Raw genomic sequence first — 25,697 nt, 5'->3', positions numbered from 1 at the left:
AATATGAGTGTAGAGTTTCTTTACTTTGCAGATAAACGTTAAGTTGGCAAAGCATTTCAGTTATTTAAAATCTTGTCTCTAATTCTCCATTGGAGAGAGTCCATGTGCCCCCTCTGGGCTTGCATGAGGCTGGGGCTGACCTGATCCTCAGGGTACCCCGGGGTTGCAGCGAGGTGGAGTCTGTGCCTGCACCCTGCCCAGCCATCTTCCACGTGCACTTTTATGCGGGAGGAGCTCCCAGTAGGGTTTGCAGGGCTTGGGGTCGCTGGCTAAGTGTGTTGTCTGCTCTTGTCCATCAGACCTCCTTTGTCTGATGAACCACATGCAAGCCAGCGTGAGCAGGGCCTACCTGCAATCCCTGGGCTTCTCCGCCTGGGACCTCGTCGTCTCTGGCTGGAATGGGACCTACCAGTGTCAGCGCCAGATAACGCCAAGCCAGGTGATATTCACGATTCCCTACTCGGGCTGTGGCACCATCAAACAGGTAAGCCGGGGTTTCCCATGCTCTGTTTCCCATTGACCCAGCTTCCTCACAGGGATCTGGGCCTCTTGCTTGAAGTTGCAATGATAATGTGATCAGGATAGAAATCTCTGGTGCCATGACAGCTGCAGCCACTCCAAATGGGAGGGAGGAGAGGAAGGAAGCTGAGCAGGCGGAGTTCCTCCAGCTGTGTCCAGAGAGAGGGAACTTGCAGGCTGCCACTCAATCATGAGCAGCTCCCTGGGGCAGCCCTGAGTTCTGTGGAATCCAAAGCTTGTATGTTTTGTTGCTGGGGTAGGTAAGAACAGAGGAGCATCAACAGGCCAACTTGTGCAAGTTTGACAAAACATCTGACTGTGCAAACACATTGCTCAGCCGTGGAGGAGGCCTGTGCACAGGGAGGACCCTCAAGTTTAAGTTTCGTAAGCATCGTAGTAAATCACCCCCTGCAGTTAGCATTTTGAACTATTACCACCTAGGTTGACCAACCATCCTGGTTTGCTTGGGATGTTGCAGATTTTTTAAAAAGAGTTACTTTTTGAAAGTCAGAGTTACAGAGAGAGAGGGAGAGAGAGAGAGAGGTTGTCCATCCACTGGTTAGTCGTGAATTCCATCAGTGGAAGTCAGTCCACCCTAGAGGATGGTCACTCTTGTTCTGCGTGTGTGTCCTGGGGATGCTGACATCTGAGACCCCAGGCACGAGGAGGGGGTTCCAGGCGGAGTTCTCACCCCCCCTCCAATGACAGCACCAGTGAGTCCCTTGAGAGGGTGCATGGGTGGCAGTGGGGACATCACTCAGCCTTCTGGTGCTCGGTGTCCTATGGTTGTGGAATAAGGAAGTGGAGCAGCCCTGTGGGTCACCAGGGCTCGATTTCCTGCTGAAAGGGGCCAGGAGCAGTGGCCCTGGAATGCTGGCTGGGCAGGAAGAGGGTCAGGGCCAGCGCTGGCTGCTGGACAGCGCCTTGGCCTTCTTGTGGTCACCATCCTCTCATTGGGACAGTGCCATACCCCCAGGTGTAAGGCTGTCATCCCTGGACAGGCCACTCTCAAGTCATGGTGTACACAACAGAGGGTACAAGACACCAGCATTCTTAGGACTTTGCTGCTTGGTGAAAGGCACAGAAGCAGATGGTTCCGTTGAACGGGGATGTGAGAATGCACAGGAACTGCTCCTGCAGGCCATGCGAGAGCAGTCTCTCCCCAGTGGTCAAGTCCAGCTGCAGGTGTAACTGGATCTCCGTGGCTTCCAGCTCCACAGCTTCAGCCACTGAGCTGCAGTAGCTACCCATCAATCCACACACAAAACAGTGATTACTGATTCCTCCCCCAACGCACACACATTCACAACAGTTATGAGGCTTTCTCCCCTAGGGCTCCCTACAACCAGAATGGGAATGAAACCAGAAAGCAGGGCTGTCAGTGTACACACCGAAGTCCGCTAGTCATGGGGCAAGTCCAAGGCCATACAGACACACCCATCTTCCACAAGAGGCCCAACAACCAGCCCGTACTGGTCCTGTTCTCTGGTAGAGGAAGTGAGGGAGTAGGGAAGGACGTGGTCTTGCCTGTTAAGCTGTACGTGCGGCTGGGCCATGGCAGCCATGGGAGCTGCGTCAGCCCTCACTGAAGTCCTGTTGGGTCAGCCGCCTCTCGTTCTGACCCAGCCGGCAATGGGACTCCCTTAGCGGGGGACGTTTGCCTGACTGCGCACCTGCCGGCCTCTGCTAGGTGGACAACGACACCATCACCTACTCCAACTTCCTCAAAGCCGCTGTTTCGAGTGGGGTCATCAAGAGGAAGAAGGACCTGCACATCCACGTGAGCTGCAGGATGCTGCAGGACTCCTGGGTGCATACCATGTACATTGCCAACGACACCATCGAGGTCAGCGAGGTCCAGTACAGCAACTTCAACGTGAACGTCTCCTTCTACACGTCCTCCTCCTTCTCCTACCCCGTGACCAGCAGCCCCTACTACGTGGACCTGGACCAGAATCTGTACCTTCAGGCTGAAATCCTGCATTCTGACGCCTCCCTGGCCTTATTTGTGGACACCTGTGTGGCATCGCCAAACCCCAACGACTTCACCTCTGTGACCTACGACCTAATCCGGAGCGGGTAAGGGCGGCCTGTATGTGATGGACACAGGCCTTTCCCTGAGCGTGCGAGTGGGAGTGGTTCAGAAGGCTTGGGGAGCGCAGGTTTTGGGTCACTGAAGCTCCTAGGTGTTGAAACCCGGCCGGCTCCCTTGCTGCACAGAGCCACCTCCTGCAAGGCACTTTCTCTGGTTCCTGGACCTCATCCGTGATTAGAAGGGCAGCACGGTCCGCGTCTCTTCTCAGTGAACACATGGGAGGGAAGGGTGTCTGGAGATGTCGGTGTCTCACCAGGGCTCACCCCGTAAGTTAGCTTACCAGCTTAAACCGGATTAGACTTCAGGTGACCATGCTGTAGCTTTATGGTGAACAGACCCACGTGAAGTAGGAGAGGCACTGATTTTGGAGCAAACCGAGGCGGAAATGCCGGCTTCGACGTGTGCTGGCTGCATTGCCTCTCAGCTGTCAGCTGGGGGCGCCGATGCCCACACTGCGAGGCTGCTGGAGGACAAGAAGGGCTGCCAGGCACAGGGTACGCACTGCAGTGCTGCACCAGGGCCGCAGAGTGCCCGTGACCTCCCTCCCCCGGGACTGGCCCCTGGTTCCGGTCAGGCCAGTGGTGTGGGCTGGGCGCCAATGGTGCCCAGACTGGGCTGCCCTCCACTGCCCCGCCTCCCTGGAGGAAGCCCTCTGGTGAGGTGGTTGCACTTTTTTGCACTCCTGAAGGGGCCCTGGGACACCAGGGTGCACAAGTCACATCCCCGTCGGTAGTCTCTGACGGTGATGGTGGTCCCGGCATGCACATCTCAGTAGCCACTCCCTTCCAGAAGCTGCAGTAACAGGGTAGGGGCTCTGCCTGGAGTTGGAGGTCGTCACTGGATCTCACCGTCACCATAAGGCAGCGTCCTTCCCGTCACCGTCTGAACGCGTGTCAGGCCAGTGGGCTGCTGTGGTCCCCAGACTGTGGGGTTGGTTGTGTTCACAGCAGCCGCTAGGCAGCAAGGTTGGGAAGAGAGCTTTACAGATCCCTCAGGATAGCGGTGACAAGTGCCGGCTGCGGTTGTGTGCAGTGATGGAGATGACACAGTGAGAGGCAGGGCTCTCCCCTGCCAAAGACTGGTTTCTGTTAAGCTTTGCCGTAAGTCGGATCGTGCCGCTTGCTGGGGGAGGGGGTGTGCACACGGTGCAGACAAGTCTCCACTGTACCCAGAGCACAGGGACGCATTGGCCGCACCTGGCCACCAGCCAGGTCCCCGGCCCAGAGGCCCCTTGGATAACCTGGGGTGTCGAAGAGCCCTTGACCCAGCCCCCTTCTCTCCCTCTGCCCGTGGGGGCTCGGGATCCTCTGGTTCTCACCATCTCCCAGGGGGATCCGTGCCGCTCAGGCCCAGGCAGGAGGCTGTGGGAGCCGCAGTTCCTGCCCAGGTAGCTCCTGAGTGCCCGGCCTCCTTCACAAATGCCCGCTTAGCCTCTGCCACGAACAAGGAAACCTGGGAGTTCGGGCGTGCGGTGGAGGCAGGGTCAGGGCCGTTCCAGGCAGAGCCAGGCTGCCCGAGGCCAGGGCCATCTGCCCAGGACACAGCCGCTCTCTCTGTCCCTCTGCCGCTCACTGGAAATCCCTCCATCGTAAGCGTAGGGGGTGGCCATGGCTGTGGGAGGTGCAACCTCATCCACACCGGCCGAGGGGAGGGCGAGGTGGTCAGTATTGCAGTCAGGGTCCCAAAGGGTCATCGAGGTCATCAGGCACGTGGGAAGCACAGGGCTTATGGCTGGCTGGGGTGGCTCAGCAGAGAGAGGCCTGGGAGAGAGTGCCAGGAGCACAGCGGACACTGAGGGTGCCCAGAGTGTGCAGATGTCACCGAGCCTGGTCCTGAGACCAGAAAGCAGCCTGCTCTGTCTCTGGGCTTCCTGCCCAATTCACCTGGTCCCTAGGGGCCCTTAGCACACAGTCACGGTGGGATCCGGTGGACCTGCTGTGCATCACGGGGCCTGCTTGTCTACCTGGAAACCTAGTGACGCACCTGAGCCGCGCGGAGTTGTGTGCACACCTCACTGCGGTACACCATCCACTCGTTCTGCAAGGAAAGGGGAGGCCGGGCAGCGCAGCCAGGGTGGGGGGGTGGGGGGGTGTCCCACGCCTGGTGCAGCAGAGTCCAGACAGGAGCAGGCCTTGCTGAGAGCCAACGGTGTGAGCTCATCTCTACTTCCAGGTGCGTGAGGGATGAAACCTACCGATCCTACGCCCAGCCATCGCCCCGCGTCGTGCGCTTCAGGTTCAATTCCTTCCACTTCCTGAACCGCTTCCCCGCCGTGTACCTGCGGTGTAAGATGGTGGTGTGCCGGGCCTACGACTACTCCTCCCGCTGCTACCGGGGCTGCGTGGTGCGCTCCAAGAGAGACGTGGGCTCCTACCAGGAAAGGGTGGACGTCGTCCTGGGACCCATCCAGCTGCTGGACCCCCCTGCAGGGAAGAAGAGCCCGGGGAAGGGGTCTCCCTGAGACCCCCACTGCCCACGGGGCCGAGGCCCATGATGCTCTGCGCTCACTTGTTTCTGCTGGCCTCCTGTTCCGCTGCGACGACAGAGCGCCTACTGTGTGCCAGGCCACACGCATTGGACTTGACCCAGTTCCTGCTTTCCCTCAAGGCTCCCGTGTAGGGTGTGATCGAGAGTGCTCTGGCCTGGGAGGCAGGTGGACTTGACCCCTGACCCTTCTGTGCATCTGTGAAATAAAAATGTTGATCCTCACCTCTTAGAGCTGTTGAGAGAGAAATAAAGTCCTGTCCGTTCAACCGCCTCAGACCCTGGCTGGTGCAGGCCGTGGGTGCTCCGGGAACGGGGCTCTGTTCTGCTGTTCTTGTCCGCGCACTGAGACAGTCAGGACAGTACTGTTTCTCCTGGTGGTAACGGCAGCAAACTCACATCCAGGTCTGCGCAGGGCCCTGGGGCTGCAGGCTCCGATTCCTGCTGCCTGCCTACCGGCCCAGCATCTTCTCTTTGCTGTTAAGAACCGGGGGCCTTGTTGTGGGTGTGGGTGAGGAAACGTTTGCAGAGCCGTCTCCTGCCTTCTTGCGAGACTGGGGCCAGGCCAACAGCCGTGGGGGTGCAGTCGGCATGGGTCACCAAGCCTGGGCCAGGCGCCAGCCCTGGGCCCTTGGGCCCCTCGTTCAGACCCTCTCCAAGGCCAGCTGAGTCTGATGCTTCCTTTACTCATTCTCTCACTCGGTGCTGACTTGCTGAAGGACTGCTGTGTGTCTGCACACAGTGGATAAAACAGACACAGGTCAAAGCCCCTGCTTTGGGTGGTGGTGGTGGGAGGATCCCTGTGCAGGTGCACCCACGGAGTCAGAGCTGTGGAGTGGGCCATGGGCTGGGCGACGCTCACTCTCCCCCTTCTGTGCCCCTGCAGCCCCTGTATCAGCTTGGGTCCTGGAGCCCCAAGCAAATGCCTTCCTCTAGGGCCCTGCTCTGGGGTCCTGCTTGGAAGCCCGTCTCTGAAAGCTCTTTTTTTTTTAAAAAAATATTTATTTATTTTATTATTTGTTTAAGAAATACAACGTTTTTTTTTTTTTTTTTTTTGTGGACAGGCAGAGTGGACAGTGAGAGAGAGAGACAGAGAGAAAGGTCTTCCTTTTGCCGTTGGTTCACCCTCCAATGGCCGCTGCAGCCGGCGCATTGCGCTGATCCGAAGCCAGGAGCCAGGGGCTTCTCCTGGTCTCCCATGGGGTGCAGGGCCCAAGCACCTGGGCCATCCTCCACTGCACTCCCTGGCCACAGCAGAGAGCTGGCCTGGAAGAGGGGCAACTGGGACAGAATCCAGTGCCCCGACCGGGACTAGAACCCGGTGTGCCGGTGCCGCAAAAGAAATACAACTTTGTTACCAGTCATGGAGGGTAGGGCGGTTGCTGGAGTGAGTCTCATGCATTCTTTTCCTCAGCTTAGTATAGAAATAAAAAGCCAGGGCCGGCGCCGCGGCTCACTAGGCTAATCCTCTGCCTTGCGGCGCTGGCACACTGGGTTCTAGTCCCGGTCAGGGCGCCGGATTCTGTCCCGGTTGCCCCTCTTCCAGGCCAGCTCTCTGCTGTGGCCAGGGAGTGCAGTGGAGGATGGCCCAGGTGCTTGGGCCCTGCACCCCATGGGAGACCAGGATAAGTACCTGGCTCCTGCCTTTGGATCAGCGTGGTGCGCTGGCCGCAGCACACCGTCCACGGCGGCCATTGGAGGGTGAACCAACAGCAAAAGGAAGACCTTTCTCTCTGTCTCTCTCTCTCACTGTCCACTCTGCCTGTCAAAAAAGAAAAAAAAAGAAATAAAAAGCCAGGAAACAATTTGCAGAGGCAGAAACTTTTATTCGATTGGCGAGTGACAGAAAGTGTCTGGTCCGAGAGGAGCCCAGGCGGAGGGCCCGAGCAGGATACTGGCTTTGTCTGTTCCCTGGGTCATCCTACTGGGGGTGCCCATTGGACAGGAGGTAGCACATATGTATGTTGATTGGCTTGGGGCTCATGGAGATAGTGAGGGTCTCCTTAGGGGCTCAGACCCCCTCCTCTGCGAGCTCTGGTCGGAAGACTGCACCCACCCTGAGCTGCGATTTAAAGTCCCAGGTCACACAAGGTGGCCTGGATCCCTGGAGCCTGTCCAGCCTCCCCAGGGCACAGCCCCTTCCCCTGCCGGCTCTGAGGGGGTGATTTAAAGCAGCCAGGTTATACCCCCAGCACCTGGAGCTGGGAGTGCGGGAGATGCCCATTGGCTGGAGACCGGCTTCCGGCCCCGTGACAGTGGCTCGTGACGGACATTCTCCCTGTCCGAGGGCCACAGCCCCACAGCCCCACTGGCCAGCCTCAAACTTCATGCGTTTAATATATACAGATTTGGGAATGTGACGACTCTCCCCCTCACCTCCTTCCCAGCCATACTCCCGCCTCTCTTCCTCTTCCCTCTTTCTTTCCCATTTTGCTTTTCACAGAGGTCAATTTTCAGTTAATTTTTTTTTGACAGGCAGAGTGGACAGTGAGAGAGAGACAGAGAGAAAGGTCTTCCTTTTCCATTGGTTCGCCCTCCCCCCCCCATTGGCCGCTGTGGCCGGTGCGCTGATCCGAAGCCAGGAGCCAAGTGCTTCTCCTGGTCTCCCATGCAGGTGCAGGGCCCAAGGACTTGGGCCATCCTCCACTGCACTCCCTGGCCACAGCAGAGAGCTGGCCTGGAAGAGGGGCAACTGGGACAGAATCCGGCGCCCCGACTGGGACTAGAACCCGGTGTGCCGGTGCCGCAAGGCAGAGGATTAGCCTAGTGAGCCGCGGCGCTGGCCTCAGTTAATTTTTATACTTAGAAGATTAACCCCACACTAAGTAGAGAGTTCACTGATTAGTATGAAGAAAAGAGAAAGAAAGAACAAAACCAAATAAACAAGAAAAGCATTGTTCCTCGTCAGTCAGGGCAAGGGCTGTTCAAAATCATCGCATCTCAGAGCATCAGTTGCTCTGAGATGACATTTTAGCTACTCTGTTAGTTTCCATGGATCAGAGGACCATATGGTATTTGTCCTTTTGGGACTGGCTTATTTCACTAAGTATAATGGTGCCGGAGACCAGCTCCAGCCAGTTCAGGGGCCCCAAGATGTGAGAGGTGTCGGCGCTCCAAGAAATGAGAGACACTCTCAGCAAGGCTGATGGATGGCATGGCTCTGGCTTTTGAGCACCAGGTTTTATTTTTATATCATGTCGCACAATGATTTTTTCTTCTTACAATGAAAAGCCTGTTGTCCATTTTTCCTAATTACAATTTTTTTGATTTTCAAGGGCATACTCAGAGCATGGGTTACAATCACAGACAGGTGCAAGATAACAGGCTGCCCACACAAGCCAAGGCCTCAAGTGCTGTCGAGCTAGGCAGAAATTGGCTATATAGGCTAGAATAGTACCTTCCTAATCTAATCTTTACTAGAAGCCCCACGTTCAAAGCAGACCCTTTTTAAAATGTATCCCCTTTGCAATTTTTTCTGTAATTCTTTAATTTCTTTATTGCACTTATTTAAAGGTTTACTTAGATCTATTTTACAGTTTTGACATCCTAACCATTGTAGTATTTGTAGCATATAGGGAATTAAAGCTTTATTAACATCTATCTTTATTCTAGTGGGAAGTATGTACCAGAGAGCCTGTTGCCTTTTAATTCTTTTCTACAAACAGCTCAACCTCGCATAAGGCATTAACCCTTTCTTCTACACTAACATTCTGCTTGATTAAAATTCTACAAGGCAATGGACATTTTGGAGGTTATGAGACTAAGTGCTCTTTTATAAAATTAGGAATACAGCAGTCATTAGCAGGACCACCAGGAAGCTCCAGCTTGTAGTTCCCATCAAACCTAAAACCACCAAGAGGACTGCAGCTGTCCTTCTCATGCCTTGCTGAGACAGGCCTTCTGCTGTGACCTTGTCAGCCAGCTGAAGTTGCCTTGGCGTCGTCATAATGGTTTCCAGTTACATCCATTTTGTTGCAAATGATAGGATTTCAATTTTTTCTTCTGTGTAGAATTCCATGGTGTATATATACCATAATTTCTTTATGCAGTATGGATATCTGGGTTGAGACATTTTTCAAGAGGGGAAATTCAAATGGCAAATAGACATGAAAAAGTGCTCAGGATCACTAGCCATCAGGGAAATGCAGATCAAAACCACGAAGGCTTCGCCCCACCGCCATTAGAATGGCTCTCATACAGAAATCGACAAACCACAAATGCTGGCGAGGATGTGGGGAGAAAGGGACCTTGATCCACTGTTGGTGGGAATACAAACCGTGTAGCCACTGTGGAAGACAGTAGGGAGGTACCTCAGAAAGCTGAATACAGACCTGCCATGTGACCCAGCCATCCCTCTCCTGGGAATTTACCCAAGGGAGGTGAAATCAGCTTATGAAAGGGTGATCCCTACCCCACGTTCAGTGCAGCGCAATTCCCAGTATCTCTGAAAGCTCTTTACCCCTGGGCTCTGCCTCCGTGTCCCACTGGTCACGCCCTCTCCCAGTTCTTTTCCTCCTAGAAAGCAGTTCTGGGCTTTTCCCCCCTCACAGGGACCACCACCCCGTCTTCCTCCCCTCCCCTGATCTGTCATCGTCCTGGTCCCAGCTCTGTTGTTGTCACCTCCTCTCCTACCACACCTGGCGGTTCCTGATGGGCTAACCAGCCAGCTCCCAGGAGAGTTTCACAGCACTGACGTCTTCACAGGGGGTCTTCCTGGCCGTGGTCCTGGCCGTGGCACCCTTCATGCTGCCCGGGGCAGGCCCCAAGCTCTGGGACGTGAAGCCAAGAGGACAGGCTGGGGCACTGGCCCTGGGTACGCAGGTGCCCGAGAAAGGAGGGAAGAAGGAGGGTACGGGGTTGGCACCCAGCAGCCCCTGGATTCTAGTATTTACCTTGGCACAGGTGTGTGATGGGCTAGGGTGGAGGGGAAGGAGGGTGGGGGCCGGGTTTTTCCCAGACCCACAGGCTTAGGGTGGAATGTCAAAGGAGAACAGGAACAATGTCTAAAATCCCAGGAGCCACTGTGGCCCAAACAGCAGCAGCCGCAGGGCTTTCTCTAGCTTTCTGGGCTTTGACCAACAGCGTCCTGGGCTGTGGTGGAGGGAGCCCAACAGGGAGGATTTCAGAGCAGGTGTCAGTGCGGCCGGTGTTGCCAGGGGCCCCTTCACAGGAAGGGGCAGGGGGCTCTGCCCTGGGGCTTCCAGAACCTTCCAGGAAATCGACAGTGTTTCCTCCCAAAGATTTGTCATGTTTTGGCTCAGGACACGAAGGATAACGGCTAGGGAAAGACAAGAATGCTAACCACACCATAACGTTCAGTGCCTGTAACTTACGTTGTATTTATTCATTTTGATTTATTTGAGAGACACCGGCAGAAAAGCAGAGATTTTTCGTTCACTTGTTCACTCCCCAAATGCCTGCCACAGCTAGGGCTGGACCAAGCCAAAGCCAGGAGCCCAGAACTTATCCTGGGCCTAGCACGCGCTTGGAGGTGACTTGGGTATTTGAGCCTTCCTCTGTGGTCTGCCAGGGTGTGCCTTAGCAGGAAGCTGGAACCAAGCCCAGGTGCTTGGCTATGGGAGGTGGATCCCAAGCACTGCCAGCCATTGCACCAAAGTCCCCGGCTGCTTGTGATTTAAATGAGAGGCGCTCACCTCCCTTCCCCTGGACTCCGCCTCTTCCTGCTTGTGACATCAAATCCAGAAGTGGGGAGGGCCTAGGGGAGGGGCAGAGGTCTTAGGGTCCTGGAACAGGAGTCCTGATTACAGTCACATGCTCTACCACCGAGCTATATCCCCGTAGAGTCCTGTTTTGTCTCCAGGAGGAAGTGAACTAACGGGTCACCCAGGGGCTCGGAAGCAGCAGGGGTGGCATGGTCCAAGGAGGCAGTGAATTTGTTGCGTTTCAGGGTCACTCCCGTTGCCCCGCCTCTTGAACCTGCCATGCAGGGGATGCTGGGTGAGCTTCTCCTACCACAGGGCACTTGGGACATGCTGTAAAACCCCGCCTTCCTGGCCCCTGTGGGGGTCTCACCTGGCAGGGATGGAAACAGGCTCAGAGTGGGGAGGTGGCGCAGGAGAGACCCAACATTCCAGCGAGCGCGTGGGGGGTTGGGGTTGAGTCTGATCCGCTCACTGGAGGGGCTGGGTCTTCCTCCCCGCTCTGGCATCAGCCCCAGGACCCTCTAATGCACATCCTACTGCCTCGGACACATGCTGTGTGCAGAGCCCCATGTGGTGTCAGGGCTGGCACCCAAGGAGGGGCTCTCGGGAGCTTTGTGACACCTACACCACATGTGCCCCAGGCTGGGGCCCTGGGAAAAGCTCCGTTTCCTGCAGGGAGCTCCTCCAGCTCCTGCACCTCCGGGACGTGCTCAGCGCAGTGACCCTCCACGGGATGACAGCACAGACGCTGTGCCTCAGGAGCCTGTGTGTGTGTGTGTGTGTGTGTGCGCGCGCGCGCGCACTTGGCCCCTGGTGGCTGCTGGGGACAGAGCCTGCCCTCTGACCTCTTCCAGATGGACCAGCAGAGGGCGCTGTGGCTCAACTTCCGCCATTTGCTCCTGAGGGTGCCAGTATTGTTGTTATGGGAAGCCAATTCATAGATTTTTAGCTCTGGTAAAGGCCCCCTGCCAGCTTTCCTTAGCTTCTAGGAAGCAGAACCCCACTCGCCTCTGACAGCAGAGTGGCCAGTAGCTCCCCTTCTGCCCTAGTTCCTGCCAGCAGCCCTGGAGTGCTGGCCTGTCTGGCCTGTCCTCGGCCCTAGGACCCCTGGAGTGGCCCGCGGTGGGGCTTCCACCACCTATACTGGACAGGTGTGATGGCATCAGGGTGGCCTCTAGGGTGGGCTAAGCAGCGCCGCTCACCTCAGGGTCGTCTGCCCAGGTTTGCACTCAGAATGTCCCCCTGGTTGACTGCTGGCTGGGGTACACAGGTGGGCTGCGAGCCCCTGGGGGTGCTGGCCGAAGGGGATGCCAGGCTGGGGAAGCCTGTGGCCAGGGAATGTTACTTTTTATAGACTGTACAAGCCAGGTGTTACACAGACCTGAGTAAACATTAAGTTATAGAGAGCTATGATTCAGTGAATTATGTTAAGAATAAAGGCAATAAACACTGAAAAGTCATCACTCCCTAGTTCTGTGCCTCCATTTCACTGTTCTCTCTATCCCTGACTGTCTGCATACGTGTGTCCGTCTGGTGGGAACACTGCACATGCCTGAGTCATTACCATCCTCACTGGCATGAAGTGTTGGCTGGGTGTGTTTTTTTTTTAACTTTTATTTAATAAATATAAATTTCCAAAGTACGTCTTTTGGATTATAGCAGCTATTCCCCCCATAACCTCCCTCCAACTTGCAACCATCCCACCTCCCACTCCCTCTCCCGTCACATTCTTCATCAAGATTCATTTTCAATTACCTTTATAAACAGAAGATCAATTTAGTATATACTAAGTAAAGATTTCAACAGTTTGCACCCACACAGAAACACAAAGTGTAAAGTACTGTTTGAGTACTAGTTATACCATTAATTCACATAGTACAACACATTAAGGACAGAGATCCTACATGGGGAGTAGGTGCACAGTGACTCCCGTTGTTGATTTAACAACTGACACTCTTGTTTATGGCGTCAGTAATCACCCGAGGCTCTTGTCAGGAGTTGCCAAGGCTATGGAAGCCTCTTGAGTTCGCCAACTCTGATCTTACTTAGACAAGGCCATAGTCAAAGTGGAGGTTCTCTCCTCCCTTCAGAGAAAGGTACCTCCTTCTTTGAAGGCCTGTTCTTTCTGCTGGGATCTCACTCACAGAGATCTTTCATTTAGGTTTTTTTTTGTTTGTTTGTTTGTTTTTTGTTTGTTTGTTTTTTTTTGCCAGAGTGTCTTGGCTTTCCATGCCTGAAAATACTCTCATGGGCTTTTTAGCCAGATCCAAATGTCTTAAGGGCTGATTCTGAGGCCAGAGTACTGTTTAGGACATCTGCCATTCTATGGGTCTGCTGTGTATCGCACTTCCCATGTTGGATTGTTCTCTCCTTTTTAATTCTATCAGTATTAACAGTCACTAGTCTTGTTTATGTGATCCCTTTGACTCTTAATCCTATCATTATGATCAATTATGAACTGAAACTGAACACTTTGACTAGTGAGATGGCATTTTTGTACATGCCACCTTGGTGGGATTGAATTGGAATCCCCTGGCACATTTCTAACTACCATTAGGGGTAAGTCCGATTGAACATGTGCTGAACTGTACATCTGCTCCCTCTCTTATTGGCTGGGTGTATTTATCCCGCGGATATTTTACCACCAACCAGGGCTCTCCCAACACAGCGCCACCTGCAGTTCATGCAGAGGGGCGAGTCCTCCTGGGGAGCTTGGCAAAAACCTCCATCCTCTGCCACTGTGCAGGCATTTCTTCCGTTAGTGTCACACCTTCTGCACACCACACACATGGTGTGGGATCAGTCACCCGGGCTAGAGGGTGTCCTGGCCATGGCCCAGGCTCCTGGGAAAGCAGGGCCCCCACTCTTCCAGGGTGGTCATTTGGGAGTAATTTTTTTTTTATTGAGATGAAATCCCAATAGCATAAAAGTAAGCATTTTTTTAAAAGATTTATTTGATTTATTTGAAAGACAGAGTTACAGAGAGAGGTAGAGACAGAGAGAGAGATCTTCCATCTGCTGATTCACCCCCCAATTGGCCGCAATGGCCAGAGCTACGCCGATCTGAAGCCAGGAGCCAGGAGCTTCTTCCAGGTCTCCCACATGGGTGCAGGGGCCCAAGGACTTGGGCCTTTTTCTACTGCTTTCCCAGGCCACAGCAGGGAGCTGGATTGGAAGTGGAGCAGCTGGGACTAGAACCGGCGCCCATATGGGATGCTGGTGCTTCAGGCCAGGGCTTTAACTCACTGCGCCACAGCGCCGGCCCCAAAAGTAAGCATTTTTTAAAAAAAAGATTTATTTATTTATTTGAATGGTGGAGTTGGGAGACAGAGAGAGAGAGAGAGAGATCTTCCATCTGCTAGTTCACTCCCCAAATGGCTGCAATAGACAGAGCTGGGCCAATCTGAAGTCAGGAGCCAGGAGCTTCTTCAGGGTCTCTCATGCGGGTGCAGGGGCCCAAGCACTTGGGTCATCCTCTGCTGCTTTCCTGGACATATTAGCAGGGAGCTGGATAGGAAGTAGAGCAGCCGGGATTTGAACCAGCACTCGTATGAGATGCTGGCACTGCAAGGGGCAGCTTTACCTGCTAAGCCACAGTGCCGACCCCAAAAGTGTACATTTCAGACTATACACTTGGGTGGCATTTATTACACTCACAGTGTCTTACAACTGCCAACCCTCGAGCTCTACCTCCAAATGAAGCCCTGTGCCCATTTGGGGGTCCTTCCTCCTGGCCCCTCCCCGGGCCCCGGACAACCTCTGCTCCTGCCTGTGTGTCAGTGGAGGGACCTCTCCACGCCACGCTCCCTGTAAAGACCTGAATAGTGGTCAGAATCAACCAGACATGGGGGCAGACCTCCAGTGGAGCAGTTACGACTTTCGTGCCCCATATCAGAGTACCGGGGTTCAATTCCCAACTCCGGCTCCTGATTCCAGCTTCCTGCTAACGCAGACCCTGGGAGGCAGCAATGATGACTCAAGTAACTGGGATCCTGCCTCCCACGTGGGAGACCCAGACTGAGCTCTGGTTCGGGCCCCTGGGAATTGGAGGAGCAAGCCGATGAGCGGATCTGATTGTCTCTCAAATAAATAAAAAATATTGAGAACCTTCTTCAAGTTTTTTAATTTTTAAAACTGCTTTGCTGTTCTTTATAGTTTCCACTCTAATTTTATGTTTTCTTTCATCTGGTCATTTTAGATTTAAGGTATTCTTCTGTTTCTGGTCCCTTTAAGGCATAAAGTGAGGTTGTTTATTCAAGAATTTTCTTTGGGGCTGGCATTGTGGCATAGCTGGTAAAGCTGCTTCCTGGGATGCCGGCATCCCATGTGGGCACCAGTTCATGTGTTGGCTGCTCCACTTCTGATCCAGCTCCTTGCTAATGACCTGGGAAAAGCAGCGGAAAAGGGTCCAAGTGCTTGAACCGCTGCACCTATGTGGGAGACTCGGAAGAAGCTCCTGGCTCTTGGCTGGGACACAGGCACAGCACGGAGCAGCATCTCACCAGCCTGCCTGTGCTTGTTCGTGATTTCAAAGTGTTTCACAGTAGATATCTCAGAGCGGGGTCTTTTTTTTCCCCCTCAGAATCCTTTTATTTAAGGAATACAAACTTCATGCATTTCATAAATACAACTTTAGGAAAATAATGGTTCTTCCCACCCATACTCCCACCTTGCCACCTCCCCCTCCTTTTCCCATTCTTATTTTTTGCTAAGATGTATTTTCAATTAACTTTATACACATATAAATAACGCTATATTAAGCAAAGGGTTCACCAAACAGTATGAAAAACAAAACTGATCCTCCAAAGTCGAGACAAGATGAAGTCTTGCATCTCAAAGTGTCAGTTTCACTTCTATAGATTGCCTTTTGGGTGTCCTGTTGGTTATCACAGGTCAGGGAGAACACATGGTATTTGTGCTTTTGGGACTGGCTTATTTCACTATAATGTTTTCCAGTTTCATCCATTTTGTCACAAGTGACATGGATCTCTTTTTAAATCTATTCAGCTACTCCATGTTTTTTAAATATTCTGTTTACAATAAATAGAGAAGGACTTGTGCTCATTGTCTTCTGTGTTGTAATTCTCTCATCACTGTCTTGTCTGTGTTTGTGTTCTGATTATTTTAATTGCATTTTTTTATTGACCGTATTTTTGTGGCCTGATGGGACTCGGATCAAAGATTTGATAGTTGTAACAGTTGTTTGGTCTGGTAACTTCGGTCATGTGCCAATAGACGCGACAAAATCGAAGTCAGGTTTGGTTTCTCTCTGTACTGTGTTTCCACCCGCAGATTTCTGTGGCTGTAACTCTTGTAACTGCCTTTGCCGCCTCATCTACGACCAGTGATCCACGTGCCGTGACTCCAGCATTACCGTATCCTGCCTGCCCTTAGGGTCGGCGTTAGCAGTGAGAGTGACGCTGCACGTGCGTTCAGTTTGCGTCTTGCATCGCTTCACTTCAGCGTGAACTCACGGAGCCTTTCTTGCGGGGCAGGTCCAGCGGAGGTCGACTCCTCACTCACCGCTGTCTGGGAAAGTCCTGGCATGTTATTCACTCTCTAAGGACAGTTTTGCTGGGTACAATTGTTTGGTTAGCAAGATCTCCTCCTTCATTTCTTTGAATATATCACCCCACTCAAAATAAATAAATAAATAAAATAAAACCACCCCACTCTATCCTCACCTGCAAGAAAATTTCTGCTGAAAAATCCACTTATAAAGTGTGAAGATGGCCCCCTTCTGTGTGACCAGTCACTCACCTCTTTTTGCTTTCAAAATTCCTTGTTAAGGCTGCAGCTCACTAGGCTAATCCTCTGCCTGCGGCGCCGGCACCCCGGGTTCTAGTCCCGGTCGGGGCGCCGGATTCTGTCCTGGTTGCTCCTCTTCCAATCCAGCTCTGTGCTGTGGCCAGGGAGTGCAGTGGAGGATGGCCCAAGTGCTTGGGCCCTGCACCTGCATGGGAGACCAGGAGAAGCACCTGGCTCCTGCCATCGGATCAGCGCAGCGTGCTGGCTGTGGTGGCCATATGAGGGGTGACAGAGGAAGACCTTTCTCTCTGCCTCTCTCTCTCTCTCTCACTGTCTAACTCTGCCTGTCAAAAAAAAAAATTCCTTGTGAACTAGGGCAAGTTTAGTAACACTGGGTCTCAGTGTAAACCTTTCGAGGATTCAGCCTGTTGGGAACCATGGGGTTTCACAAACCTGGATGTCCATTTTCTCCCTAGATTTGGGGATTTTTTTTCTGCATGATTTCCTGAAATACACTTCCCCCTGTGTCTCTTCTCTGCAACTGAAACTCCTATAATGTGTGCATTGAGCTGCTTGATGGTGCTGTTAAATCCCACAGGCCTTCTGTACTTTTACGAATCTTTCCTCATGTTCATCCAGCCGTGCAAGTTCCAATAATTAGTCTGGGTCCAGTGCTGAACCAGCTCCGGTACTGAAACCCTCGATTGAGTTTTCATTGAGGTCGTTGCCTTCTCCACCCCCAGGATTTGCGTTCGGTTCTTTTCTGTGGTTTCTATTTCTTTAATGAATTCATTGCTTTCCCGATTTCACATATTTACCTGTTTTCTATCCCAAAACTTCTTTAAGATAATTGCTTTGCATTAGTTGCCAAGTAGTTAATGGATTTCTGTCTGTGTAGCTGTGGTTCCTGGAGGGTTCTTACTTTTCCTTGGTCTTTGTGACCATGCAGCCTTACCGCGATGGGTACCTGCACGTTTGAAGGGCGGGCGCCTCTTCCAGTATTAACAAGCTGCTGATGGCAGGTGAAGGCCTTGCCCTGCTGGGTCCTCGTGAGGTGGGACGGCCCCTGGGGCTGACGTCAAGGACCACGGGTATGGGCTGTGGGCTTCTGTGGCGCATAACCGGCTTGTACACGTGTGTTAACATGTAAGAGCACTTCCTCTCTGACCCACGCATGTCATTTCTAGACATCTCCCTGAGGGATAAGTTCCCAGCTTTGGCACCACTGACCTTTTGAGCTGTTTAATTCTCTGTGCACTGTAGCAAGTTTTGTTAGCAGCACCTCTGAACTCTGCCTGTTAGAGAGCAGTCACTTCCCTCCAGCCCCACCTGCTTGCAAGCCTTGCAGGTCAGGAATTTCTCCCCGCAAGCCCAGCGGCCTGGGGAAGAGAGACAGCAAAGCCACCCTGGCTGGGAAGTACTTCACTACGGAAGTCGTGCCACGGGAGCTGAGGATGCCTGTGGCCGAGAGTCCACGGTCCAGCCCCAGGGGCTGTCCCACCTGACGAGGACCCAGCAGGGCAAGGCCTTTACCCATCCACTCCACAGACAGGGCTGGATCGGGAGTCCACCCCTCGGAACTTGGGCCTCCCTACCCCACCCCCCCCACAAGAAGTCGGAAGCACAGACCAAGCCATGAGCCATTTTGGCTTCATGCACTGTGTTTTTTCTCCTCTCCACCAATCATTTTTTTTTTTGACAGGCAGAGTGGACAGTGAGAGAGAGAGAGACAGAGAGAAAGGTCTTCCTTTGCCGTTGGTTCACCCTCCAATGGCCGCCGCAGCCGGCGCGCTGCGTCCGGCGCACCGCGCTGATCCGATGGCAGGAGCCAGGTACTTATCCTGGTCTCCCATGGGGTGCAGGGCCCAAGCACCTGGGCCATCCTCCACTGCACTCCCTGGCCACAGCAGAGAGCTGGCCTGGAAGAGGGGCAACCGAGACAGAATCCGGCGCCCCGACCGGGACTAGAACCCGGTGTGCCGGCGCCACTAGGTGGAGGATTAGCCTAGTGAGCCACAGCACCGGCCCTCCACCAATCATTTTTAACAATTTAAGTAAAGCTTTGGCATTCATTGATATTTTCATCTACCGTTTACTGAGGTGCAGTCTACGCACCACACGTCAGCCCTCTAAAATTCCATGGTTTACAGAATATTCAGAGAATCGCGCCGCCATCACCACAATTTTAGAACAAGAAACCCCATGCTCCTTAACACTCTTCATTTGCTTCCAACCCTCAACCCAGCCTCAGCGGACCCCAATCTGCCGTCTGCCTCTGTAGACCCAACCGCTTTGACGTTGGTATAAACGGAGTCGCGTCCTCGGGGTCCCTGTCTCCCTCTTCCTTCCCTTCCAGGATGGTTTCAAGGTTCACCCATGTTTAGTGACAGTCAGAGCCACAGGGCTGCACACGCACGGCTACGTCACTGCTCACTCACCCCCCGGTCCATGGATGGGCTGCGTGTGTCTGCCTGGGGCTGCTGGGAGTCAGGCTTCCATGAGCGTTCACGCACGGGTCTGCGTGTGGAGCCGGTTCTCAGGACCCGCAGAGCCCACCTGGTGGAACTGCGGGCCTCTTTGGAAACGGTGTGTGACCTTCGGAGGAACTGAGAGTGTTTGCCATAAGGACGTGCGCTGTGTTCCTTCAACCACGACACTGCTCCTGGCACTACAAAGACGAACGTCACCCTGGCTGTGCCCCGGCTGCTCCGGGACTGGGGGCACGTCGCTCCCTCTCTCTGGGCTTCCCTTCCTCACCTGTGCCAGGACCGTGGCCTGACTCGGCACCCCGATGTGTCAGAGATGCGAGGGGCCGGGGTCAGCCCAAATGGAGGGGCTCGTGGTGGCCTGCGGTCAACTGGTGGCTTCCTCTGGGGGAGAAGCTGGCGGTGACTGGCGCCGGGCGGCAGAGCACCCGGAAGCTGGCTGAGCAGACAGGCCTGCACCACTCAGAACTCGGCTCCCTCAGCTCCTCCAGTCCTGGCTCCGGGCGGGCGGGTGCGGGGAGATCAGGTTTCAGCAGACTCCATATATCCCCAGGTCACCCTGGCTCGGCTCACCCCCCGCCTGCAGCCGGGCCCTGCTCAGCATGAGGGCGCCCCCCGCCGTCACGTGGGTGCTGATCTTCAGTGCAGGTAACCCTGGCCCTGAGCCCTTCCTCCTGGGTTCTCTCTGCTCCCTGTTGAACTGTGGGGGGCCCTGGTCGTTCTGCTGTCGACAGAGAAGCCCTGCGCAGACAGGCTGCAGGATGCCCGACTCCAACCAGGGGTACTCTCACCCACGAGGTGCCGCGTCTCCCGCAGTGCTGGGGAGGCAGGACAGGGCTGCCCACGTCCTGGCACTGGTGCCTTCTTGGATTGTCAACATTTTCTGGGATCCTCGTCCCCTGCTTTGTCCTACGTTTTGTGAGCGTCCTTCCTGCCTAAGCAAATTTACCCCGAGACTGCGCTGGGCGCAGACTTGGCTCACCTGGAAGTGATCGAGGTGTCAGACCAGGGATGCTTCGGGGGAGTTCCCAGTGGTGTGGCTGCAGGCAGGTGCCCAGGTGGACATCCCAGGGGGTCCCGGGCTCCACGGTGGGCCCACAATGCAGGGGGCAGGGAGAGGTCTCGGCATCTGGCCCAGGGCTTTGTCACCTGGGGCCGCAGCAAGCAGAAGGTCCCCAGGGAAGGAGCCCCTTGTCCCTCGGAGGGCTGGGCAGCAGGTGGGCAGAAGGGGTGGCCGACAGCGACTCGGGAGCACCGGCAGAATTGGTGCGCGGTGGCTGCCGGGAGAGCGCTTGCTGCTTTCTCCCTCCTTCCTCTTCTCCACCTCCCGTCTGTCCCCCACTTCTGTCCTGCTGCTCCTCTGCCCTCCCCCCCCAGCCCCCCACACCGTCCTCAGCTCGCTCGCTCTGCGTTCACAGCTCACCCGGGGCCCGGCCTGTGCCTCACCGCTGCTCCTGTACCTCCCCCTCCGTCAGGGCTATCACCTTTGGGTGCCCCCCAGGCCTCCTCAGGCCGCGGCCCCTCTGCTAAGGACTCTCAGTGCAGCTGCAGGGGCAGCTCTCAGCCTTGTTCTCACCGGTGCTCCTGGGGGTGCTCCTGGGGGCCGTAGGGTCTCAGTCATGGGAGCCCCCAGAGCCTGACCTCAGGGTGCGTGTGCTGCTTTTGATCCTGGGGAAGTCGGGAGACAAAAAGGTAACTTGCTGAAAAGGAGGTGGGGGCTCAGAAGACCAGAGGAGCTGTGTGAGCCCTTCCAGGTCACTCAACCTCTCTGATCTCAGAGATAGAATAATGAGACCCTGCAGGGCTGCTGCAGCTGATGACCCACAAACCCCCTGAGGGAAGCTGCAGGGAGTTAATGATTAAGGCCCCCTGCGGTGCTCCCTAAGGTGACTGCTCACCCCCCCCCCCCACACACACACCTGGAGGGCGCCATTAGTGACTGCCAAGGGGCAGTTTGTTCTTCACGGCCTGGGTCTGGGAACCTTCATCAGACCTCAGGGAGACTGGGCCCAGCCCAGAGCCCAGGTGTGGAGGATTTTGCACCCGACCTGATTTTTGCAAACCATGATTTCTGTCCTCTAGGGCAGGGCTGAGAGACCCCAGATGTGCAAAGACCCCGCGTGCTACACGGCCCCAGGCCTGGAAGAGCGGCTGAGAGGGACTCTCAGGGGCCGCATTTGGCTTGGCAGCCTAGGGTCCAGAGCAGAGTTCCGAGGTCTAACTGACCCAGGGACGGGATATCAGGTCATTGGGAAATGAGGGTGACAGTGACAGGAAAGTGGCCCGAGACCCAGCGCTGGGCGCGTGCTGTGGGTGTCCTGTGGCTCCTCCTCCCTCACCCTGTAAGGCTGTTACTATTTTTTTTTTGACAGGCAGAGTTAGAGAGAGACAGACAGACAGAGAGAAAGGTCTTCCTTCTGTTGGTTCACCCCCCAAAAATGGCCGCCACGGCCAGCACATTGCACCAATCCGAAGCCAGGAGCCAGGTGCTTCTCCTGGTCTCCCATGTGGGTGCAGGGACCCAAGCACTTGGGCCATCCTCCACTGCCTTCCCAGGCCACAGCAGAGAGCTGGACTGGAAGAGGAGCAATCGAGACAGAATCCGGTGCCCCAACTGGGACTAGAACCTGGGGTGCCGGCGCCTCAGGCAGGGGATTAGCCAAGTGAGCCGCGGTGCCGGCCAAGGCTGTCACTATTAAGAGGCCCATTTATTTCACAGATGAGCGAGCTGAGGCTCAGGGAGAGTGAATGCCTAGAGCCATTCCGCTCTAATGCTGGCCAGGACGGTCACCCAGGACACCTGCCTCGGAGCTGCGGTCCCAGCACTGCGTCGTGTCCTGGGGGCCTTGTCGGATCCAAGATCTTGACTCAGGTCTCCGGAAACAGTGAACTGTCCGCAGAGTAACATTGTTTATTTCAACACCCTTGATACTTTCATCCAATTGGTTTATTTCAGCCTCTAGTGGCTCTTTAATCTCTCTACAGAACTGATAGCAGGATAAGTTCCCTCAGACCCAGGGTGTGCCACCTGCCTGGTTTTCCCAGGACTGTGGGGTTTCCTGGGGCATGGAGCTTTGGGGGCTCAAGCTGGAAACTTAACTCTGAAATCCAGGGCAAGCTGCTCTCCCTCATCAGAGCCGGCTTTTCTCACTGCGTTTAGCAAACGCTAAACGGTAACGGAACAATCCAGAAACAAGTAGAGTGGACAAGCAGGCCCCGGGCTGCCGAGAGCCCCGTCCTCCCTCTGCCCTTCCTCCACGCGGCCCAGGATCCTTCCCAGGACGACAGCCTCCTCCCTCTGCTCTGCTCCAGGGCCACCGTCCTGCCCGGGCCCGCCCCACTTCAGCTTCTCACGTGCTTCCTGTTTTGTTGTCTTACAGCGACAGTCCTGTCAACTGCATGGAGTAAAGGTAAGGCAGGTGGTATCCCCTCCACGTGGCTCCAGGCATGTGGGACTGGGCAATCCCTGAACAAAGAACTCGATGTCTCTGTGCCTGACCACCTGCGGCAGCCTCCACCCTCCCTAAAGTCCTACCCCTCCTCGGGTCTCCGCTCCCTGGTCCTCAATGGCACCCCACTGACGACCCCTCTGTGGCTCCAGGAATCCCTGCACCTCTCATCCCCGCATCGCTCCATCCTCCCAGCCCCACCAGGCAGGGACAGGAGCTGTGCCCCCACCCCCCAACTCAGCCTGAGTCCCAGGAGGCTGGGAGCCTCCTCTCAAGGCCAGCAGTCTTCAGTCCTGAGGGGTGCTCCGGCCTCAAGCTGCAGGAAGAGGGAGCGGGAGTGGTGGTTGGAGGGGTCGGAGCGGAGGGAGGCCCCCTCGGGAGGAAGGCGCCTGCTCCTGGATGGATCCTTGACTGCCTCGCGACCGGGAGGGCCCAGGTGCAGGCTGAGCGGTTTATGGACAGGAGGCACGAACCTCCGGGGCTCAGCCATCTTGGAGGAAGGCACCACTTTCATCTCCATCCCCAGTTTGGAGTCGGAGGCCCCCCCAGCAGGGCCCTGGACCCGCCCGCTCCCGGTGAGGCTTAGGCCTCTCTTGGAGTGGAGAAGGCCTCCTTCACAATTGCTCCTGCGCGGCTTAACGAGATCTTTAGGTGGCAGAAATGAGGTGTTTGTGCTAATTTTTAGAATAATTTTTTAATTTTAATAGGCCTGATAATCACACATATTTGCAGGGTACAGAGTGATGTTTCAAAGCAAATACACACTGGGAATGAGCAAATCCGAGTGACTGGCGTCTGCCTCACCCAGATGCTTCTCAGTTCTCTGCGGTGGGAACACTAAGCATCTTCCTGGAAGCGAGTTTGAGACACACAGATCCTACCACTGTGCAACGTTTTGTGCCAGACCCGGCAGTGGGTTGGGTGTCATGTCAGTTGGCAAACACTTACAGAGGTTCACATCTCTGTTAAGAAGAAAAGTAGACACGTGCATGTATACAAAGTCTACATTTGTTTTTTCCTTAAGATTTATTTATTTATTTGAAAGGCAGAGTTAGAGAAAGAGAGAGAGAGAGAATCTTCCATCTGCTGGTTTACTCCTCAAATGACCATCATAGCCTGGGCTGGGCTGGGTTGAAGCTAAGAGCCCAGAGCTCCACCCAGGTGTCCCGTATGGGTGCAGGGGCCCTAGCACCGGGGCCATCTGCTGCTGCTTTCCCAGCACATTAGCAGGGAGCTGGATAGCAAGTGGAGCAGCCGGGACTTGAACTTGGTGCCCATATGGGAATGCCCACGCTGCAGGTGGTATCTTACCCCACTGCGCCCAACGCTGGTCCTCTAATGTCTACATTTGAAGTGAATGTGGGAAAATGTTAAAACAAATTATAACATTTCAAAACTAAAAATTTTCAAAAATCATTTAAAAAAATTGTTTTGGTGAGCAGTCCTTAAATGCCTTCAATTTCCAATCGCTGAAAACAAATTGTATTCAAAAGGGGTATGGATCTCTTTAAAAAAGCTGAAAAAGATTAAAACAATGCAGCCCGGCCTGGGTGGGTCCTGGGGCCAGGTCCTTGGTGCAGCTGAAGTTGGGCGGTGGGTGGCGCTGCTGCCCTTTGCCCGGTGCTCCTCTTTCTCTTGTCCCGCTCGGCAGACATCACCGGCTGCGGGGGTTACATCACAGAGCCCTGGGGCAGGATCCTCAGCTACACCGGGCCGGACGCCGAGTGTACCTGGACCGTGCAGGTGACCCCCGGCCACCAGGTTCTCCTGACAGTGCCCGTTCTCAAGTGAGTGCGAGGCTGTGAGTGCCCCTCGCTGCCGCCGCTGTAGCTTCTAGAAAGGAGTCTGTCCCGGTCTCTTCCAGGTGCCCCCATCATGGGCCCCTAAACCACATGGCGCCTCCACTCTCATTCCCTGCTGAACCACACTTTCTGGAGGAGGTTTAACCTCCTTGTCATGCTTGTGAGCCCCTCCTAACCTCGCGCCCAGATCCCTCCCCCGCCCCAGTCCTTCTACCCAGGGACCCCTCTCTGGGCTGAGCCACAGCACCCCGAGTTTTCTGCACACCCGGGCCCTGGCAGCCCGCCTTGTCCTGCTCGGCTCCTGGGTGGGTTCTTCCAGATGGGCGGGTCTCTCCCTCCCTCCCTGTGTATTGGGCCAGGGCGTAGGGGGAAGTGTGCCAGTGCCGTGCCCTCACGCCCTCACGCCCTCCGGGTTTACTGGAATAGGAATCCACCTCTGCAGCCCAAAGATTGTTTGTCGAGTGAATGAATGAATAAGATGATAAAGCCACATGAAGCACTTCCGAGGTGTTTTTTAAAAAATTGATTCATTATTTGAAAGGCACAGTTACAGAGAGGCAGAAAGAGAGAGGGAGAGAGAGAAATAGATGTTCTATTTGCTGGTTCACTCTACAAATGGCTGCAACGGTGGTGCCAGGAGTTTCTTCTGGGTCTCCCACGTGGGTGCAGGGACCCAAGACTTAGGCCATCTTCCACGGCTTTTCCAGGCCACAGCAGAGCTGGATTGGAAGTGGAGCAGCCGGGACTAGAACCTGGCATCCATATGGGATGCCGGCACTGCAGCAGGCTGGGACTTTACCCGCTGTGCCACAGCACCGGCCCCCAGCTCTAAGTTATTAAGAATTTAAGGTGTTTCTACCCGAGTACATTTTCACAGGTTTTAACCTAGGCGCCACATTTCCACCAATCCCAGTCCAAGCCACACGGGGCCCACAGCAGGGACTGACACAGGTGCCAGAACCGGTGTGATGCAGGCCTCTCTCCTCCCGGGCCTGCGATGGTGTCTAAGGGCCCTGCGGGGTGGAGGACGCCTGAGAGATGCTGCTTCCAGCACAGGGCTTAGCTTTCTCCCCGAAGGATGTCCCAGCGTTCACCGCGTCACCCTCTCTGCGGGGCTGAACACCTCCCCGTCTTGTCCTCTTGCACTTTCCCCAGATGGTTGTTGGCCCTGCCAAGGAAGGACTCAGGCTGGGCCAAGGGCAACACGGAGTCATCGGGGGCCTGGCGGGACCACCCCTCACTGCCCTAGAGAGGTTCTGGCCCTTCTCCTGTCAACGTGACATGTGCGGGGTTCTAGATGAGCAAGAGGGGTGGGAGATCAGGTTGAGAGAGAGAGAGAGAGAGAGAGAGAGAGAGAGGTGGGGAGACCGCCCAGAAGCATGATGGTCCCTGTGCATGGTGCCTACATAGCAGGTCGAGACGTAGGCCCCTCTCTGCTCTGCCCTGAGACA

At 54.9% G+C, this 25,697-nt stretch overlaps 2 protein-coding genes across 7 annotated transcripts in view; both read left to right on the top strand.

Annotated features, from left to right (window-relative positions):
* The window catches only part of DMBT1 (deleted in malignant brain tumors 1), a 43,789-nt gene extending 38,466 nt beyond the window's left edge, over positions 1-5,323 (top strand). For all 5 annotated transcript variants that reach the window (XM_051824338.2, XM_070058303.1, XM_051824339.2 and 2 more), the window contains 3 exons: positions 300-484; positions 2,210-2,598; positions 4,787-5,323. In XM_051824338.2, coding sequence (XP_051680298.2) covers positions 300-484; positions 2,210-2,598; positions 4,787-5,075 — 863 coding nt within the window. In that variant the 3' untranslated portion in view covers positions 5,076-5,323. The remainder of the gene's footprint in view (positions 1-299; positions 485-2,209; positions 2,599-4,786) is intronic.
* Positions 5,324-19,550: 14,227 nt separating this feature from the next.
* The window catches only part of SPADH (spermadhesin family member), a 33,373-nt gene continuing 27,226 nt past the window's right edge, over positions 19,551-25,697 (top strand). For both annotated transcript variants that reach the window (XM_017348629.3, XM_008270622.4), the window contains exons 1-3: positions 19,551-19,643; positions 22,376-22,405; positions 24,096-24,231. In XM_017348629.3, coding sequence (XP_017204118.2) covers positions 19,598-19,643; positions 22,376-22,405; positions 24,096-24,231 — 212 coding nt within the window. In that variant the 5' untranslated portion in view covers positions 19,551-19,597. The remainder of the gene's footprint in view (positions 19,644-22,375; positions 22,406-24,095; positions 24,232-25,697) is intronic.

The sequence above is a fragment of the Oryctolagus cuniculus genome, chromosome 15 (genome assembly GCF_964237555.1).
Source record: "Oryctolagus cuniculus chromosome 15, mOryCun1.1, whole genome shotgun sequence".
In the NCBI taxonomy this organism is placed as follows: domain Eukaryota; kingdom Metazoa; phylum Chordata; class Mammalia; order Lagomorpha; family Leporidae; genus Oryctolagus; species Oryctolagus cuniculus.
Note: the sequence above shows the minus strand (reverse complement) of the source record. Positions and strands in the feature narration are given on the sequence as shown.